The following is a 21,008-nucleotide window of genomic DNA, read 5'->3' as shown; positions in this document are numbered from 1 at the left end:
GGAGTGCCGCCCCTCGTCGCCGCGGTTGGCTGGGAGAGAGTAGTGACGTCACACAGGGCCCCTCGAAGTGGGCTGGTGAGTGGCTACATCGGGCGGGGGGTGGGATAAGAGTGATGACGCTATGTCGAGGCTCCGCCCCTTCTTTGGAGCGGAGACACCCAGACTGCTGAGACTCGGGCCAATCAGAGTGAAGCTCCAGGATGGCATGGTAACTGTTCTATCTTTCCTTTGCCTCAGTCCGCGGGTGGTCATGGGAAAGTTCTCCTGTCGTCCGGCCCTCATTTCCTGACTAGACCACGTGCGGAGCTGGAGGGCCCGCCTAGGAGGTCTATCTGCGTAGCTCGCCTGCAGCTGCTCCAAGGCCTCGTAACCTGGCCTTCCTGTCTCCTGACCTATACCAGCCCAACATAACCTCTCCCTCTCTGAATCCGTAGAATAGACTTTGGGAGTGTTAGTGATGCCCTAAGGGAATGGCTCAGCTTAGGGTTTGGTACAAATGACAATTCTTGGGGCTTCTTTCCCACCTGCATTTTAGGAACCCCTAAAGTTCTAATTGAAATGTTCCCGCCTCCTCTGGGATACCTTTGTGGATCAATCTTTCCCAGAGAGTTGGGGTGATGCTTGGGCAAGCGTCTGTTACAGCTTTGTTAGTATTCTGTTACTTTCTTATCTTCAGGGCAGGGCTCTTGGAGGTTAGAGCTTCATTTTCAAATTGGTGTTCCTTTCCCCCAGGGTTAGCCCAGAGCAGGAGACTGATTATCTCAAAGGGGTGAGTTGAACATGTTCTGGAAACTAGATCTAGTGACTAAGTGAAAGATGAAAGTCACTCAGTCTGACTCTGTGACCCCATGAACTATACAGTTCATGGAATTCTCCAGGCTAGAATATTGGAGTGGGTAGCCTTTCCCTTCTCCAGGGGATCTTCCCAACCCAGGGATCATCGAACCCATGTATTCTGCATTGCAGGCGGATTCTTTACCAGCTGAGCCACAAGGGAAGCCCCAAGTGACTAAGCGTTCCACACAAAATAGCAGATACTGTGCTCAGAAAGCAAAACCTATTAGGATTACCACTCCACCACCCCCTCCTCCTGGGACATTAATACAAGATTGAAATAAGCTCTACCCAAAACATGGATAAAGTTAAATAGGGGGTTTTCAGTGGTGGCAAGGGATTAGAGATACTTAAAAAGTGGAGTGGTTGTGAAGATAAGATAATGGGTGGAAGAAACCTAGTACATTGTAGTTGTTCAGTAGATGCTTGAAGGAAGAAAAAAGTAAATATATGGATGGTCAAATAGTAAAGCTAAACTTCCAACTCCAGACACCTTCCCCTAACTCCTCCATCAAAGTATTACTCCTTTATCCTCCACCCTCCCTTGCCTGTGCTCAGTCAGCATCAGAAAGTCATTAGGTCTCCCTGGAGGGTTACAGCAACTTCCTTACTGCCCTCCTGAATCTTTGATTTCTCTCTTGCCAATCCTCAAACCCAACTCTGTTTAAGCCTCTCCTCTACTTACTTATTTTGATGACCCTGAGGCCAGGTGCACATTAAATGTTTGATGCAGAAATGAGTGAATTACTTTATTAAGTATGGGATTTTTGAGTCAGAGAACCCTGCCTTTAAATCTGAGCCCAACCATATATTAGCTGTATGAACTTGGGGAAATTTCTTAATCCTTCTGAACCTCAGTTTCCTTGTCTGTAAAATGGGGATAATAACAGTACTTGCCTTACAGAGTTGTGAGAATTAAATGAAATAAGGCATATGGTACCAGGTACTCCAGTACCCTCAATAAATAGTAGGTATTATTTGTATTCTTTAAAAAGGTTAAGAAACTCCCATTCTGAGACATGGACTCTGACACAGACAAGAAACTCAGAAATATGCCTTATGTGACTGAGTATTTCAGTCCAGAGTATTAGCAGGTGTGTAGGAGCTGAGCCTCTTAAGTAGTGTATACTTACCGGAAGACTAGAGGAGACATTGGACAAGAAGTGCTCCAGAATGAATTTCCTATCACCATGGTGATTTCTAGGCAGAAGAACCTCTTGTTACATACTCTGGTAGGCATGTGGCCCACAGGCTCATCATTCCCAGGGACTTCTGCCCCAGGAAGGACTTCTTTCTGGGCCAAGGCTTCCTGGGTCCACATACTCTTACTCTGCCTAATTCTGATAACAACCCTCTTGATTGTCATCATCTTCCTTCTTCCCCTGTAAAGCCAAGGAGTTTGGCGCATGTTCACAAAAGTTTGCTAAGCCAGGTTTTGTCCTGCGTATCAGGAGCTCAGAGATGTCCCCTGCTCAACACTGCCCTGACCAAGAGAGACAAAGCTAAGTAAAATCCATTCTATCCTGGGAGCTCCCAGTCTCTTTTACACATATCCTGAGAACTCACTCTATGCAGCTCTCCAGGGAGGAGACAGACCTGTAAGGACTAAAGAATCATGAAAGAGCAAGAGACTTACTTCCAGCGAGATGATTTTCCATTTCTTATATGGTATATTGGGAAGAGCAGCAGAGTTAGATTCAAACAGATGTAAGTTCAGATGTAAGTCCTAGATCTGCTACTTTTTAGATCCTGCACAAATTATTTAATTATTCTATATCCCAGTTTCCTTGTCTGTAAAGTGGGCACAACAATATCAAATCTGATCACAGAATTTGCAAAGGATTGGGCCCCTGTGTGGCACATAGTAAGCATACAGTAAGTGTTGATTTCCTTTTTCTTTTCCTATTACTTGATAAGGAAGGGTGATGTTTATAAATGGCATATAACTAGATTTATCAATATTTAAATCTTTTGTGAATATCTTTGACTTTTAACTAGAGCATTTAATCAATTGCATTTAATGAATTTACTGGTATACTTACTGATTTTATCTAACATTTTAGGCTTTCTCTTTCCTCCAGATGTTCTGTTTCTGTTTCTCTTCTTTTTAAAATCTATTTAAATTTTTTTTTTCCTTTGGTAAGAATAACTGCCATTTACTGAGACCCAGCTCTTTGCCAGATTTTTTAAATTGAGATATAATTTTCATAATATAGCATTCACCCATTTGAAGTGTACAATTCAGAGAGCTTCAGTATATTTGCAAGGTTGTGCAAACACCACCACTATGTAATTCCAAAACATTTTAATAATCCCAAAAAGAAACCCCAGACCCATTAGCAATAATGTCCCATCTCCCTTTCCTCCCAGCTTCTTGCAATTTACTAATCTACTTTTTGTCTCAATGGATTTGCCTATTCTGGACATTTCATATAAATGGAATCATAAAATACATGGCCTTTGTGTCTGACTTCTTTCACTTAGCATAATGTTTTCAAGGTTCATCCAAGTTGTAGCATGAATCAGTACTTCATTCCTTTTTATAAGTAGGATAATATTCCATTTTATGAATAAACCATATTTTGTTTTGCATTCATGGGTTGTTTCCACCATAAATAATGATTATTCCACTATGAATAATACTGCTATGGACATTCTTGGACAAGTTTCTTGTGAACATGTGTTTTTAATTCTCTTGTGTTTATACCTAGGAGTAAATTTGCTATAGGGTCATCTAGTAACTCTATGTTTAACTTCTTAAGGAGCTGTCAAACTGTTTTCCAAGTGGCTGTACCATTTTATATTCCCACCAGCGATGTATGAGGGTTTTAATCTGTCCACATCTTTGCCAATACTTGTAATTTTCTTTTTTCTTCCTTTTTTAAAATAAAATTATAGCAGTGCTAGAGGGTGTGAAGGAGAAGGAAATGGCAACCCACTCCAGTGTTCTTGCCTGGAGAATCCCAGGGACGGGGGAGCCTGGTGGGCTGCCGTCTATGGGGTCACACAGAGTCGGACACGACTGAAGCGACTTAGCAGCAGCAGAGGGTGTGAAATGACATCTCACTGTGGGGTTTTCTTAACACATTTCCCTAATGACTAATGATGTTGACCATCTTTTCATGTGCTTATTGTCTACTTAAATCTCCTTTCTTGCAGTCTTGGATTATTTCATTTTTCTTCCTGCATCAGTTTGGAAATTAAATTATTTTTCTATTATTTTAGTGATAGTCTTAGAAGTTACCACATGCATTTCTCACTTACTAAGGTGTCATGCTAATCAATACCTTTATAGGAAGGGTAGACTTTGCTGAGACAAGGAAAAGATGAATTCCAGGCCAGATGAACAGGGAGAACAGAGATGTGGGACCAGAAAATAGCCCAGTGTATCCATGGGTTCAAACTGGAACTTCATCTTAGAAGTGATAGGAGCCAAAGAATGTTCTGCAGAACAATGAAGATGTAATTGCTATCTGAGGCAGAGTGGAGCTAGAGCAAGATGGGTGAGCTTAGGGTGAGTAGTTTAAAGCCATCCAAGAAAGATGTCTCTGCCATGAAAAAATTTCTAAGAACAAAGAACACTCCTCTTCAACCCAGGAAGACTTTCCTGGGGCTGCCCAGGAGGCAGGGCAGAGTTTGGCCTGATGTGGCCAGATGCTTTCACACTGCCTCTGTCTCTGCTACTTCACCTATCTCCAAGCCATGCCCCCTCTGCCTCTACCCTCTATCCCCAGCAGTCATTCTTCAGCCTTTCTTGCAGTTCCTAAATCTCTCCTTGATGTATCTAAATTCTGCCCATCCTTCAAAATCCAGTTCAATTAAATCAATCCAGCAAATGTTTTCTGGGCTCCTACTGTATGCCTGTCCTGAACTGAGCTGAAAGATTCAGAAATAAATGAAACAGGTGGAGGTTCTGTCCTTAAATGAGCTCCCAAGAAGATGGAGGGAATAGGCAGCAAATTATTTTGCTTTATTGTGGTCAGAGCCCTAATAAGAGTGTGGTGGAAAGCCATCAGAGACTGCCTGTGGAGTGAGGAGATGGGCAGATCATGGGGATAGGGAGAGATAAGGAGAAAGTTAAGCAGAGCTCCATGTAAGAGGTGAGTATAGTTAAAATACGTGGTTGCTGGAACAGAGGATGACCAGATTATGAAAGATGTTGAATATTGCACTAAGGAGTTTGCCCTAGATCCTAAAGGGCATGTGTATGTGTGTGCTGAGTCACTTCAGTTGTGTCCGACTCTTTGTAACCCTATAGACTATACCCCACTAGGCTTCTCTGTCCATGGGATTCTCCGGGCAAGAATACTGGAGGGGGTTGCCATGCCTTCCTCCAGGGGATCTTCCAGACCCAGGGATTGAACCTGCATCTCTTATGTCTCCTGCAGGTTCTTTACTACTAGTGCCACCTGGGAAGCCCCAAAGCAATGAGGATTTACTAATTTGCTGCAGGGGCCAGATGTGATCAGCTCTCTGTCATTAAAAGAGCCAATGTGACTGTAAAGGGGAAGATGATGGAGAGGTGGGAGGGTAGTGAAGGAGATCTACAGGGAGCATTCCTCGACAACTACATCCCACCTTCACTTCCCCTGTTCTGCACCCCCACCCCCCACCTCTGCACCACCCCATGCTCCTGAAACAACCTGAAAACAAATTCTCAGACAGCTTGGACTATCTGGTATGCGTATGTGCAAAGGGGATTGGAGCGGTGATCATGGCTAAGGCCTTAAAGATGGTGGTGGTGTTTCAGGCACAGGTCTCCTTGGGGTGTGTCTAGGCACCAGGCAAACCAACCGGGAGGTCAGGAGACACCGGAAAGCTTCAACAACAGCAGCAGCTGTTTGGACAATGGACAAATGCCAGTTCAGCAAACACAGTGCCTCCTGAGTAAGGGTCAGACTAGATGCTTAGATGCTTGTTCAAATTCTTCCTCTGTAAAACGGCTTTCATTAAACTTAGCTCACCAGATTATTAAAATATCAACTAAGAGAATGCATATGAAATCCCTGGCACATAGTAAGAACTTATCTTTTTCTTCCACTTTTCCTCGTATAAATCAAGTAGGAGTCAGTCTTTCAAACTGACAGTGGAAGAAACAGATTCAGAGAGGATCAGTGACTGCTGAGGTCAGACAATTCAGAAAAGGCTCAATCAGGACAAGTTCCGGCTGTAGCTGACACATCTAGCTGTAGTTAATGTGGTATATTAAGTACCTTCCACATACCTGGCATGTATATTATCTAATTCTTACAACAACCCTATAACGTGGATATTCCTAAAACCATTTTACAGATGAGGAAACTGAGACTCAGGACTGTATGATGGGGAATTGCCCAAATCACCAGATAATTAAAGGCCAATTAGAGTGCCTCAAGTTTCAGGCATTAGAGGTAGTCTAGAGGCAGGGAGAAAGGACCCAGCCCCAGGGAATAGTACTTAGAGCCAAAGGAACAGATTAGGGGTTAAGATAGGAAGCAAGGGCCAGGAGCAGGCACGCGTGGGTTGGAGCTAGACAAAGAGGGTGACAGGAAGCCCCAAGGAAGAAAACCTAAATCCTTTTCAAAACTAAATAGGAGTTGTTCTTTCAGTAAAGTTTTACTAATTGCTCGCTTGCCCTGGGACCTTAAAGGACAGGGTTGGGGAGAACTCAAGTCAAGAAAAGTAGTTTTTAATAAGACACCTTCCTTGTAGATTTGAAGCCCCCAGGAGTGAGCAGGATATCTCTGGGTCCCCCACCATTGCCCAGCTCAGGGCCTGCACAGAGAGGGCCTAGGCTGAGTAAATGAACAAGACTGAATATACGCAAAAGGGCTTTGGCAAGTTAATCAAACCTGGGCCTCTGTTTCCCCTTCTACAAAGTGATTATGATAGCTACCTTGTAGGATTAATAGTATATAGTGATTAAGGGAATGCCCTTAGGTGCTAGACCGAATCCTGGTCCTGACACTTGCTAGCTGTGTGAGTAGGTAACTTGGCTTCTCTGTTTTCCCTTGGTGAAATGGAGATGTTAATAGTATCTACTGCATTGGGCTTTTATGAGGATTAAATGGGATAACACATAAAATGTAGAAGAGTGCCTGGGACACAGGAAGTGCTCAAAATGTGTGGACTCAGAAAGTGGGAACAATGTGATGGAAACTGTCTACCTCAGGTGTCCTGCACCTGCTGCATGTGCTCAGACAACCCCACATTGTAACTAGAGGAGGGATTGCCGGCCTCTTCATCCTTTTTCCCTGTTGAGGTAGGATGGTCTTTATAAATGTAGCCACGAGTCCCTCTGAGGGGTCCGTCAGGATGGGGAAGGAAGCCTGACTGGGGGCTGGTTTCTGGGGATCAGCCCTCACGGTGAAGAGAGACCCAGGACTGGGCGAGGGAAGGAGATCAGCTGTCTTACGACAGATGTGACCAGGCGCCCTCTCCTGATCAAGGGCAGGAATAGCTGCCGCCCAGAGTTTCGGGGGTGGGCCCCACGCGATCTCACTCCTTGTTATATGCTCTTTCTTTGCTGAAATGCCCCGATTGGGTTCTGGGGAGTAAAGTTTAGGGGAGGGGCGCCGAGGCTGGGGCCAAACTGGTTTAGTGTTTTAAAAGGGCGAAGCTGGATAATTCGTCTAGATTGGGGTGGGAGGTGGATAGACACCGGGGTCAGGAAATGAGAGAATTCGGGGCCGTCCTGAATTAACTGTATGTTCTTTCAACAGGTGATGGAACGCTGCTGAGAGGTAAGGTGACAAGGTGGCTTATCCAACGTGTCAAACCCAGTTGTCCGGGGCTCTTCCGGCTGCCCCCACGCAGCCGGAATTAGTAGGGCAGACCAGGACTGGATCGGCATGGCATGAAGGGACGCCAGATTAAGGGGGACCGCTCTGGGTCCTGGGCCGCAGAAGCGGGGAGGGGCCAGCAGAGCAATTGGGCGCAGTTTCCTTGCAAAGTTCCACCTCGAGCGCGCAGGCCCCGCCCCCGCCGTTCCCGCTCCGCCCCGCCCCCTGCCGCTCGCCCCCCGGGCAGGGGCTGGGTTTCCCCCGGGTGCTCCCGGCTCCCGGCCTGCGCCGGCGCGGCCTTTTCGCCGCCGCACCCTGGGTGAGTATGGGGATTGGTGTTTGGGGCAGCCCCACTTGGGGGAGCTCGGTCACGCGGTCTGGCTTCCGCAGGGCCGGGCCACAGGCTGTGGGGGTCCCGCAGCCTGCCCAGGAACCGCTGCTCTCCTCTCCTGGCTGGCTGAGCTGACCCCTTTCCCCTCTGCTCCCCGACCTGGGCCCGATGTGCCGATGTGCCGGAGTGAGCTCTCCCCGCTTCACTCCGCAGCGACTCCTGATCCAGATTCTACCAGGAGGGAGGTGCAGGGAGCTTTGCAACCCCGTAGATGAGTTTCAAATCCCAGCTCTGCCAGTCATTAGCCTATGACCTTGAGCGAGTGTTAACCTCCTTGAGCCTCACTTTCTTCTTCTGTAAAATGGAAATATATAGGCTATAGTGCCTACCTCGTAGAGTTATATAGTGAGGATTGAAAGAAACAATGTATATCTAGTGCTGAGCAGGGTGCCTAGTATTCATCCAATAAGTGTAGATTTTGGACTGGAGCCTGAAAAGGTGTTTGAGGATCTCTGGAAATAAACTAGGGATACTGCTGAGAAAGCAGTTTTCAATTAAGTGGTACCTGTGTAGAAGACAGAGTTGACTGGGGCTGAACAGCTGCCCTTCAGATAATGAGCTCCCTATCCTGAGGCCTGGGAGAGTAGAATGACCCAGTTGGTAGGGACTTATTAGTAATCCAGATCACAGGCCCCGAGTGGTTAGGTGACTTGCCCAAGGTCACACAGCTAAAAGGGAGGTTAGGTATCCCTCCAGGAAGTGGGACAGACTATTCCTGAAACCCTATCTTCCACTACCTTAGGCACTGCCTATTCATTCCCTGAGGATCTGCTCTTCAGTTTGGGGGTCCCAGTGATTCCTGAGTGATCCAGAGCAGCTGACTTCAGGAAGGGCTGTTGGAAAGGGGCACTAGTACAATTACAACCACAGAATCTGGATTTGGGCTGGGTGGGGAAGGCCTTTGAGGATGATCCAAACAATGTCAGAATGTGCTTGATTGGGAGGGCCACCAGAGCCACTTCCACCACTCTCTGGCAAGTGTCTGGCCCTCCGGAAGTACTGGAGCTTGAGCAGTTGGGGGAGGCTGCCTGATAGCCTGGCAGAGAGGTGGGTGGAGGAAGATGGATGAGAGGCACATCCACCTGGCATTTTCCGGATTCCAGGAGGAGGCTGGCCTCCAGGAGGTCAGGGTTCTTCCTGAGGGCGGGGCCAGGCAGAGCTGGGGCTTGAACTCCAGGCCAGGCCCTGGAGTCCAGAAGGGCGGGCTCTTTGTGTATCTGAGTCAGCCATAGTTTGGCAACTGGATGCCTAAGTTCTGAGGACGGCTTTCCCTCAGGCTCAGCATGTGGTTTTGAGAAAGGACCTTCCTCTCTCTGTGTCTTGGTTTCTCTGTCTTTAAAATGGGAACAGGGCTAACTCATCTATATAGGACTTGTTTTTTTAGCTTTCTTCCTCCTAGGGACAGTTTCCCCTTCTCTTCCCCCTGCTAACCTGACCCTTCTGCCCAGAGCTCTGGCCCAGGGAGGAGGGGGTCAAGGAAGGCCAGAGTGCAGTGTGTGATGTTGAGTGCTATGTCTCCTCTCTGCTAGCTCTTCCTTCTATTTGCTGTGTTACCCTGAGCAGGGTCCTGCCAGGCTCTTGGCCTGAATGTCCTCTTCTATGCCCTGGTGTTGGGGCTGGATTAGGATTGCTGGTGTATACTTGGCTGGTACTATAAGGCCTGACCCTAGATAGCCTCATCTCATTGGAGGTGGGCAGACCTCAGACCTCACCTGGTTCCTGGAGGAGAGTGGACAGGCCCCTGGGGACTGGGAAGCCTCCAGAAGCTGACCAGGCAGCTCTCTTCAGCAAATAGCAAGCCTAGGCTAGCACCAGGCCTGATGCTGCAAAGCCTTTCAGTCTCAAAACACGTGAGGCAAGCGGGTGGGGACAGGCAGGGGGTTGGTGTTCTGCTGGCTTCCATGGAGTCCTTGCCACTGTGGACTGCGGTGCAGGCACACAGAGCCCACAGAGCCTGGGAAGGGACTGAAGGTGCAGAAAGGCCCTGAGCCGATGGATGAAGCAGAGAGAGCCGATGGGAGGCCCTGAAACATGGAGGCTCCAAGGTCTGAGGGAGGAGATGGGCCATTCTGACCACTGGGAGGTTTTAGGATTGGTTCCTGAAACAAGAGAGACTAGTTCAACCAGCTTCTGTCAAGCCAGGCATAGGGATGAGAAGTTTTCCCGACTTACTCAAGCTTCATCTTAGCATAGATTTGGTTCATTCTTTCCTCTGAAATGGAGGGTGAATGTACTCATGGGAGTCTGAGTCCATCTTCCTTGTCCTGGGCAGTAGCTGTTCAAGCTTAGGGGCTCAGTGGCTTCCTTCCCAGATTCCCCCCACCCCACAGCTAAGCTGAGGACCGAGCACAAGGGCTGGCTTCCCCACTGAGTACCAGCCTCACTACCTTGGGCCCTGACAGCACACCACTCCATCCCCAGGTCTGACAAGATGTACCAGGTCCCACTGCCGCTGGACCGGGATGGGACCCTGGTCCGGCTCCGCTTCACCCTGGTGGCCCTGGTCACAGTCTGCTTTCCACTTGTCGCCTTCCTCTTCTGCGTCCTCTGGTCCCTGCTCTTCCACTTCAAGGAGACTACGGCCACACACTGTGGGGTAGGGTTTGTTGTGGGGTGGGGGCGGGGCGGGCATTGATACCTTGTATTCAGGCCTAATCAGGTTTGTTTTGAATCCTGAATCTCTTGTAACAGAATTAGCCATCACACCGTTACTGGGCTGCTGGGGGCTTCTGGGCTGCTGCCTGCAAATGGAGGTCCCAAGGACTAGTCTCCCTCCACCTTTCATGGAGGTCATTGGGGGTCAGGGTCCCTAAAGTTGGGCAGCTTCAGAACCCGGAACCCAATCCTTACTTCACAGAGGGGCAGATTCAGCAGCCCCAGGGTTTTCTGGAGGGTAGAGAATAAGACTGGGCTAGAGGGCACTTGGGGCTTCTTAGTGTGGCCCTGTTGTGGGCTGTGCCTGTCTCCATGGGAATATGATTATGTAAGTGTGTGTGTTAACTGTGAGGGACATGACTATAATGGCTTTGATTGGGGTCTGTGTGTGAGAGAGACTATATCTGTGCCTGTCTGACTGGAGACCTGATTATATGTGTGTACATTTTTCTGGGGTAAGTCCCATGACCTCTGAGGTTCCCTAGGTGGCCATATACGGATAGGGATATGGGATGTTGGGCTAGGAAGAAAGATGTGAATTCTTTCTCTGTAGATTATTGGAGTAAATGGGGTAAGACTCTGTGAACCTTTATTATCTTCCTAGTTCATCCACTGATTCTGTATTACTTGAGACTCAGGGACAACCTCACTTTCCCCATGTCTAAAACAGGGTTGAGAATTCCTGTTCTCTTCCTTCTCAGGGTTAGTGTAGAACTCCAGGTAGAGGAGATGGGAAGATGGTTTGGGAAATGTGAAGCGTGAGGAGCAGAAGGAGGAAGAGGAAAAGGAGACAGGGCAGGAGAGAAAGTTAGCCAAGGGTCTTTAAGTGGGAAAGAGGACATGAACCCTTGGACTAGCCTCATAGAGAGCTCAGAAGGCCCCCAAATAGCTGAATTTCCCACCTTCATATAAAGAGCATCTGCTCGAGAATATGGGGTACAGCCACGACTGGGATCTGACTGGCAGGCGTGGGGGCCCACTTCATTTGTTCATATGACTTGAAGTTTTCCTTCTTGATTTGTCCGTGGGTGGATGTGGGCCTTGAGTTGGCAGCCAGTCTGGTGAGACTTAGAACTAGGAGCCATCAGAAAGAACAGGACTGAAAGAAAATGGGATGAGCAGTTGATCTGAAGCAGAGGATCAGAAAGGATCCATCCAACAGCCTCTCCTGACCTGGTTCTCACCTTAGATAATGCATCCAATATTCCTTTACCTTGGCCACCTCCTCTTCATCTTCAAAACCCTTCTCAGGTGTCTTCTCTTTCAGATAGGCCTCTCTAGCCTCCATGGGGCAAGCTTAATCACTGCTTCCTCTGAGTGCTCATACAACTGGTGTTCTTTCATACAGTCCTGTCAACACTATGTGTGTCTCTCTTTCCTACTAGGCTGGGAGCTCCTTGAAGGTGGGCACTGCGTCTGAATCAGAAAGTATTTGTTGAACAAATGGATAGGACACCTGCCTCCCACACCATCACACAGCAGCCCATTGCCCTGGGAAAAGGAAGGCATGATATAATGCAGTCACAGTCCATACAGAAAATTATAATATTTGTATGGCATATGGAGTTAGATGGAATAGGCTGTTTGCTCTGGCCCTTGTGGCGGGCTCCAAGGGATAATGGGATCAATAACCTCAGCATACTTATAACCCATTCTCAGCATACTGCTTGGGGAGCTAAGGCATAGGTAGCTGCTGGGAGGATACTTGGCCTCTCTTGGGCAGGACTAGGCCTTGGGACCCCAGGGGTATTTTGCCCCTACTCCCTGGGAGTCCTGTGATGGATCCACGCGGAGATTTTCATATATGATCTGGATTTCTCACCCAGATACTAAAGAAGTATCTTTAGTCTGTAATTAGATGATTTTGCCTCTGCTTGCACGTCCCCAGTGATGGGGGTGCTTCTCTCCTTTCCAGGCAGCCGATTCCAAGGAGACTTAGTAACAAACAATTAGCAAGCTCTTTCTTACAGTGAGAACACCCTCTCTTTCTGGTGGGTGTCTGTCCTAGATCTGGCTCTGCTTTGAGACCCTCGGAGCTACTTTTTCCACCTGGCTTCCAGATAGCCCTGCAGAGATGGGAAGCAATGCAGGGTCCCTTGAGTTTTCTCTCCTTAGGTAGCATGGTTCCGAGTCCGTCAGGCAATCCTTATGAGACATATGCTCCTGGGCTTGGCCCAGTTGATCACTATTCTCTTCGAGGCCCTGATCTGGGCACAGGACTTCCTATGACCTGCGCAGTACAGCCCAAAACAGGACTGTTCTATTCCTGCTACTGGATGTTAGACCTCTGTGAATGCAGCCTGCACCGCTACTAGCTGTTTCTGCACAGGCTGGACACTGATACCTCATGTTCAGCCCCCTCCAGATCTCATTTGGACCCTGCATCTATTGTTTAAGATCAGTTAGCTCTCTGATGGGGCCCAGCAGACATATTCAGTCCTGCTCCAACACAAAGGGGCTAAATCCCATTCTGCTTTCTCCCTTTCCCTTCCCAGAAACCTGCTTACATCCCTGGACCCAACCCTCAGAAAAGTCCCCACCCCCATCTCTGGCAAAGGGATCTGCTGTGGGCTGACCTTGGCCGCTATCACTTCTTACCTTTGCAGAATGTTCTGGGATTTATGACACGGCCTTGTTGGTCCTGGGAAGGCTGTGTGCCTCAGCAGGCGTGGAGATCTGGGCACTGTGGGCGGGAGGCAGGCCCTAGGGAACTGGGGGTGGGACCCTGAAGTCTTAGAGCAGTCTCAGTCTGGCTAGAGCCCTCAACCCAAGCCCCGGATCCTTCAGCACCCAGTGTGAGTGTCGCTTCGTGCGCCTACCCCCACCCCAGTTCCCTGAAACTGAGCTGGACTAGTGTGAACTGGGGTTCCCTTAATGGAGGGAAGTCTGGTTCCCATGGGGAGATTTGGTTCTAGGCTTTTTAATCCAAAGCCATCTCCATCTGCCCCCCAGAAGGAAGTCCAGCTTGAAGGGTCATGGTGGTCAAGGGGAGTGGGGGAGGGCATTCTCTGTCCGGGGGAGAAGGGAGCAGAAAAAACCCACCCCCTCAGTCTGGGTCTCTGTTTCCTGGGTCTGGCCCAGCACAGCAGGCTCAACCTGAGCAGAGAAGAATCCCATGACCCTCAGATTCCTGAAAACCTGGAATTGGGTGACATGGTCTTCTCAGAGAGGAAGGAGATAGAACTCTGGGCCACCAGAGGGACCCTGGTATCTTGGGGGTCAGGATACTGCTGGCCTGAGGCTTGGATCATTCTGAGCCTGGGGGTGGAATGGCTGATAGCCTGTGGTCCCATTGAATAGGTTCTGGGCCCTCCCATTGTTCCTAGTTGAACTTGGGTGAAGAGCAGGAATGTGGTCAGACAGGGTCAGTAGGAGAGCTTGGGCCACTCGGATCCAAGGGTCCTTTGTCTGGGTTACTTGGCCTGAAGAGGGCCTTGCTTGGAGACTTAAGCTGTCAGGTGGCAAGAGGCCTTAGTCCTAATGTTTGATCCTTGCATAGTTCTGGGCCTTGGTCTTCCCTTCTGTGATTTGGGAATAATAATTCTTCCATCCTCTGACCCTTTTCCTGAGTGGTTATGAGGGTCATGGGAATGACGCAGGCCATCAGAACTCCCATGTCCAGGCCACTAGGAGCCTTGATTCTCCAGACTCTTCCAGAGGTGAACCTACAAGACCAGTGTGCTAAGGGGATTCCTATGAGCTGACCCTGCCTCTCTCTACTGTCCTGTCCCTTCCCCCTTGTACCTCCTTTTCTGCACTTTTCTTTTTCCCTTATGCCCTTCCTACTCTTTCTACTCTGCCTCTTCCCTGCCCTCTGAGGACCTGGCTCTAGAAAATGCCCCACCCTCCTAGGCCCAGGTGTCCCCACCAGGCCCCAAGTTGTGTCCGTTACCCTGCCTGAGCACCACTCCCTACAGGATGTTCTCTGCGGCCTCCCAGCCCTTGGACCCCGATGGGACCGTGTTCCAGCTCCGCTTCAAAGCCATGGTCTCATGGGTCATCACTTTCCCTGTGTTCGGCTTCTTCTTCTGCATCATCTGGTCTCTGGTGTTCCACTTTGAGTACACAGTGGCCACTGACTGTGGGGTGAGTGCCAGGCTCCCCAGCGCCTGGGTCAGGTCCAGTTCAAGAGATGACGATAAGGGTAGAATGTCAGAGTCAGAGAGAAGGCGGGGGGGTGGGGTGGGGGGGATAAAAGGATGGTGGGGTGGGGGGGAGTCGGGGGGTGTGTTTTGGGGAGAGAGAGTCGGGGAAAGTAGAGTCACAGTCCTCCAAGAGTAGGAGAGGATTGTAGAGGGTGCAAGGTGGCAGAAGGGGAGGAGGGGAAGGGAAGAGAGAGGGAATAGGCAGGAAGAAACTTCGAGAGGGAGAAGAGAGCTGAAGAAAGACCAGACTGGAAAGGAAGCCAGAACTATGGGCTAAGATGAGGCCAGGAGTGAGGAGAAGTAACGAGTGGCTTCAGCCCAGACCAGAGGCCTGACCTGAGAAGAACCCAGCCCTGCTCTGGGTTCTTCTAGCTTGGTTTCTCCTCTGGCAATCTCAGGCCCCACAACCTGTATCCTCAGAGCTCTGCCAGCTGGAAACCTAGAAGGAGCCCCTGCATCTAAGAGCAGTCCACCAAGCCTTTCCTGAGGGCCCAGAGGGAGGCAGGTTCTGTATCAGGGGCATGGAATTGAACATGGACTTGCCCTTAGCATCTTATTCCTGCAAGAGACAGACTTAGGCACAGACATTCCCAGCACTGTGAGAGGAGATTCCTACTGTGATAAAAGGAGCACAGAGATGGTGGGTTCAGAAGAAGCTCTTCACCCAGCTCAGAAGTCAGAGACTTCCTTCCTGGAGTGAGGGTTGGGGTGGCGGGGGGAGGGGAGTGAGGGTCCAGTGGGGGTGGCGTGGGTGGGAATTGTTGCTGTGGGGGTGAAGAAGGATTTTCATGAGTGCCAGGTTGACAACTTTGGTTTTATCCAGGGGACAATGAGGAGCTTTGGAAAGATTTTAAGCAGGAAAGGGACATGATCAGATTTGAGGTTTAGAAGACCATCTGGCTCTTGCGTGCAGAACAGATTCAAGGGCAGCAGGGCAAGAGCAGGGTACAGGGGTTTAGTTCATGGTAGAGGATTTTCCAGAGCTGAGATGGGGACTGAGGTTAGAGAAGAGGGGATGGAGTTCAGAGAAGAGGAGCAGGTGGTTCTGATAGGAACGGGAGCTGTGAACATCTAGTGCTTAATACTCTGCGTTGTCATAGGAATAGGAGTTTTTATCCAGTTGGCAAGGGATGGGGAAGAGGATGGGTGGTAGGAAATAAAGAAAAGTCATCCATAAAAGTCAGGGGACTTTTATCTGAGGCCAAAAGAATGAATCTCTAATGGTGAAACATGAGATGCTATGATAAGGAAGTTTTTGGACCCCCTCCCTTTATACCACGTGAATTTCTAATCCGCTGCCCTGCCATAGATCCACCGAGTCATGTCCTCCAGGCCAAAGGGTTTCTACTCTTGGGGAAAGGAATTATGCTCACATCTCTCAGTACCCTTAGCTCTGGGCTTTTTGGGGAGGGGGATTTGGGTACTGTGTACCTGCGCTCTGACAGCTCCTACGTTGCTTGTTGCTGGCATTGTTGGTGAGTGGGGAACGTCAGTACTTGGCATGGCAGGGGTGAATATGAGTATCTATACCTGATTGTGTGTGTGTGTAAGAGAGAGAGAGAGAGAGTTTGAGTGAGTTGATGAAGGAGGCAGTTCTTACCCTTTGAATGCTGTGTCCACCCCTAACCTGAGAGGAGCTTGCGAGGATGGGACGAGTAGGCACAGGGCCCTAATTCTCTAATCCTCCTGAGGCATCCCCCCAAACTCTGTGTCATCTCTACCCTTTACCTGTTTCCCAGCATCAGTCAGGGCTCTGGGCCCTTGAGTGCTCTGGGCTTTCCCAGCCAAGCCTTAGATGTTGGTACAGTTCTCCTTAAAGTAGCTGAGGGTGGGGCAGGAGTTTTCAGAATGAATATTCTAGGAAGTGAAGACAACACTCCCACTAACCCTACACAGGGGGCCTACCCAGAGAAGCAGGAAAGTCAAGTGAAGAGGCTTGGAGGTCTCAGAAGTGTCCAGTTCAGATATGACTCCCACCTGTCACTCAGAAGCTGGCCTTCCCATGGTCAGTAGCCACTAGATCACAGCCTTTTTTGCAGGCTTTTCAGGAAAGTTTGTCTTCTGAAAGCCATTGCTTATACTCACTGCAGGTGCCTTGCATACATTATATTTAATATTCACCGTCAACCTGCAAGGCAGGTGATATCCCTATTTTGCCAATGAGGAAGGTAAAGCTCAGAGAGGTAAAGTGACTTGCTCAAGGTGACCCAGCTAAGAAAGGCAGAGCTGAGATGCACACCCATTGCCTCCAAGCTGCCTCATCACTGAATATCTGAGACTGATCTCGAGCTTTGGTATCTCAAGTTGTACCTTGAGAGCATCATCCTCTCTCTGAAAGCTCTGCACTCAGCTGCCTCTGGCAGTGCTGGCAGGGTGGGAATCCATCTCCTTTTCTGTGAAGGCTTGAGAAGGCTCTGGCTGGTCCCGCCCCAGGCCCTCCCCAGCCTCATGAGCTGCCTCCATCATTACCTGCCTTCCTTGCCACTCTGAGATCCATTCAGCATTCCTCCTGGCAGACAGGAAGGGATCTTCCAGAACTCCATCTCTGAAGACTGGTCCTGCTATCGTCACAGCAGGGTCATTCCCTCTCTGGGTTTCTGGGCTCTGGTACTGCTCTGGCTCTTGTTGAAGGTCTAAAAGAGTCCACAGAGAGTGTGGGCAACAGACTGGTAACTTCCATAGTCATGGAATCCTTTAGAAATGCAGATTTTCAGATTCCAGACCTTCTGCATTCTCACACAATCCCAGATGAGTTGTGTGCATATTAAAGTTTGAGGCGCACTGCTCTAGGCACTGGAGTCTAAGAGATCCTCCTTCCATTCAGGGTCTTCCTGTTCCCATCAAAACTACTGTTTACCTACCCTGCATTCTCTCACTGTCTCATATAAACAACACACCAGTCCTTGCAGTTGTGTGATATTATCTCCTCCTTCCTCCGCTTTAAAAAATGACATTCCAGTTCCTTAAGAAATGAGGAATTCCAGGCTTTGAGAAAAATGGATGAGAGATATACATAAGAACAGGGTCATTTTCTTAGACTACACCAGGTTAGGAACACCCACTTTCTTCAATATGATCAGAATGGGGGTATTCTTCTGGCCCAGCTCCCTTGGGATCTCCCAGCACCCTCTATTGCCTTGCTACCCCTGACCAGAAGAACGAGTGAACTGAAAGCAGTCAGGAAAGGCTCCGTTGGGAAGTGAGTCCAGCTCTGTCCCAAGGAGGCTCAGATGTTTCTGTCCTTGGGACTGAATCTGGGATGCTGGGCTCATGGACCCTCCCATAGCTCCTTATCCAGGTCACAGCCTTGTGCTGTGGGCTCAGAGAACACCTGAACCTGGCTGTAGCTTTCCCAGCTATCTGTAGGGAGATGGAGACGGTCCCGCTTTGCACCCACACGAACCCCAGGTTGGCCCGGGAGTCAGAACCAGGCACAGGAGGGTCTGGGGCCTGGAAGGGGAGGTCTCCCTGGAGAGCTGCGAGGGCCTGAAGGAGGACTTCCTGGAGGGAGGGGACTGGAGCAGAACCTTCTGAGTGTCAAGGTGATCATCGGAAGAGAAAGATCTCAAGGTGGGCGGGGCATCAGGGGGTCAGCGCCCAGATGGGTCCCAACTCTCCAGGTGCCCAATTACCTGCCGTCAGTGAGCTCGGCCATCGGCGGAGAGGTGCCCCAGCGCTACGTGTGGCGCTTCTGCATCGGTCTGCACTCAGCGCCCCGCTTCTTGGTGGCCTTCGCCTACTGGAACCACTACCTCAGCTGCGCCTCCCCATGTCCCGGCTACCGCCCGCTTTGCCGCCTCAACTTCGGCCTCAATGTCGTGGAGAACCTCGCGCTGCTAGTGCTCACCTACGTCTCCTCTTCTGAGGACTTCAGTGGGTGTCCAGACAAGGGAAGGAGGAGCGGGGAAGGGTTCGGGGAAGGGGTTTCCTTGCCCCCTCCCTGCCCGGGATCTCCCGACGTGGGGCTTTGGGTGCTCCCTGCAGTGCGTGCTCCCAACCCCCTCTCTCCCTCCAGCCATCCATGAAAATGCTTTCATTGTGTTCATCGCCTCATCCCTCAGTCACATGCTTCTCACCTGCATCCTCTGGCGGCTGACCAAGAAGCACACAGTAAGTCAAGAGGTACGGTTTACCCCTAGTGGGGCTCCACGCGGCCCAGAGGACAGTCAAGGACACTCGTCCTCAGGATGCGGGTAACGGTGAGGTGGGAACTGGAGTTCTGTGGCAGACCGGGGCTACAGCTGGACTTGGGGACAGGGGGAGGGTGATGGGTCGGAATCGGGTTGTTTGGGTAGTATGAGGAACTGGAGAACATTTCTAGAAGAGATGGAGGCTCCATATGGGAGTAGAGGGCGGGGCAGCACCTAGGCTGCAGCAGGTTAGGGGCACTGAGTCCTGGTCTGTGGTCTGTAATCATTCCAGTCTCTCCCCCCCGCCACACCCCCGCCACTTCTCTTCTCCCCACAGTATCTGGAGGTGTTGGGTTGGTAGATAACTCCAGGTAACTTACCCTGTCCTCCTGAAATGGGAGGGACCCACTGCCTTATTGGCCTCATTACACCCCTAAATGCAGGGCTATGAAATGCCCATCATTCCTGCTGCCCATGCCTGTGTCCCCTTCCATGACCAAGGATGGTTAAGACTCAGCCCAGGAGTTGGGGCCAAGAGGGGAGACTGTCCACACACATCTAACAAGCTGCAGAATGATCACAGAGCTCATCCCCTAGGATCGCAAGTCCTACAACTGGAAACAGCGGCTCTTCATCATCAACTTCGTCTCCTTCTTCACGGCTCTGGCTGTCTACTTTCGGCACAACATGTACTGTGAGGCTGGAGGTGAGACCAGGCGAGGATTCCTGGGTGGTCACAGTGACTCTGGGACGGCTATGATGCTTCCTGTGTCATGTGTGATAGGGCAGTGGTCTTGGGGGCTGCCTGCCGTTGTGTTCCAGACTCTGTGTAGTGATGCGGTGGTGGTGGTAATCTAGCAAGAGGCCCCTGGAGGGTAGAGAAGGAAGCTGATCAGGCCCCGTTCCTTGTGTCCTCGCTGCAGTATACACCATCTTTGCCATCCTGGAGTACACGGTCGTCCTGACAAACATGGCGTTCCACATGACAGCGTGGTGGGACTTCGGGAACAAGGAGCTGCTCATTACCTCCCAGCCTGAGGAAAAACGGTTCTAAACCCTTCTCTCCTGCTGGGGAGGAGGCCCACTGCCCACAAACTAGGAACAAGATACTACTCTGGCCTTCCCTCACCCTCTGTGTCCTCTCTGAGCCCTACTGAAGCTAAGGGAGAGGGGAAGGAGGGAGGAAGGGCCCGGGACAAGGTTTCACCCAGCCCTGCTGGCTTCTTCTTTCCCCCACTCCATGTGTAGGCACAGTAGGCCTTCAAGTAGCACCACTTGTACCTGAGAAGCCCCAAGAAGCTGAGCTGGCAGGAGAGCTCCACCATCTGGTGCTAAAAAAAGTCCTGAGGTTCATAACCACCATCCGGTTCTTGGCCTTTACATAGCCACCTCTCGCTGAGGTCAGGGACCACCGAGCAGTGGCTGCTACCAGAAAACCACAGCCATTTCTCCCCGTGGGTCATTCACTTGACTCGTGCTAATCATCTGCTCTGCACACTCAGGCCTGTGACCACAGGCCCTTGCTAAGGTTGCCCAGGTGTCCTAGCCCTGACTTCACCTCTGATTTGGTGTGTGCCCTTCCCTAGCTGTGCCTCCCTACGTCCATGTGGATGAAGCTGGGGTGCAGCGGGGTAGGGAGGCTGTATGATATCCGAGGGCTCTGCCGTTCTGCTTCTCCCTGTGGAGGTGGTGTTCTGTACCTAAAGGGTGACCTCCAGAAAAAGCCCTGGCACAGCATGTATTTCCCCTTTTCTGAAATTGCTGACTTAAGACTCTTCCTCTTTGGCAAAGGTGCCAGGTAGAGGGGTCAGAGGCACAGATTCCTACCCTGAAACGGGCTCTCTGGTGTTCCCCGCCTCCTCCCTCCTGCCTTAGGCTCTGTGCTCTTTAGGTTGTACATTTTATTTCAAAGGGAAATAAATTTTTTTTTGTCAACAGTCTGGGCTAGGCTTACTTGTTTGGAGGCTCATCTGTTTAATGGAACTGAGGTGGGGAACAGGCTCCAGGACGTAGGGAATAGTCTATGACCGGTATGGTTCCATGTGGCATCCCACCCCACCCCAAACACACTTAGGCCTTGGACTCTCCTACA

At 50.2% G+C, this 21,008-nt stretch overlaps 1 protein-coding gene across 8 annotated transcripts; it reads left to right on the top strand.

The window, feature by feature from the left end:
- The first annotated feature begins 85 nt into the window (after positions 1 to 85).
- On the top strand, positions 86 to 20,853 carry PGAP2 (post-GPI attachment to proteins 2). Of its 8 annotated transcripts, XM_043905818.1 has the most exons (8): positions 86 to 208; positions 7,536 to 7,556; positions 10,408 to 10,582; positions 14,559 to 14,727; positions 18,407 to 18,659; positions 18,802 to 18,908; positions 19,514 to 19,622; positions 19,840 to 20,853. In XM_043905818.1, the coding sequence occupies exons 3-8, from the start codon at positions 10,449 to 10,451 to the stop codon at positions 19,968 to 19,970; spliced, it is 903 nt and encodes a 300-aa protein (XP_043761753.1). In that variant the 5' UTR covers positions 86 to 208; positions 7,536 to 7,556; positions 10,408 to 10,448; the 3' UTR covers positions 19,971 to 20,853. The 8 variants fall into 8 exon arrangements, with proteins under 8 accessions (XP_043761753.1, XP_043761756.1, XP_043761755.1 ...); XM_043905821.1 differs by lacking the exon at positions 14,559 to 14,727 and having other exon boundaries at positions 90 to 208; XM_043905820.1 differs by lacking the exon at positions 86 to 208 and having other exon boundaries at positions 7,374 to 7,556.
- The last annotated feature ends 155 nt before the right edge of the window (positions 20,854 to 21,008 follow it).

The sequence above is a fragment of the Cervus elaphus genome, chromosome 1 (assembly GCF_910594005.1).
Source record: "Cervus elaphus chromosome 1, mCerEla1.1, whole genome shotgun sequence".
NCBI lineage: Eukaryota > Metazoa > Chordata > Mammalia > Artiodactyla > Cervidae > Cervus > Cervus elaphus.
Note: the sequence above shows the minus strand (reverse complement) of the source record. Positions and strands in the feature narration are given on the sequence as shown.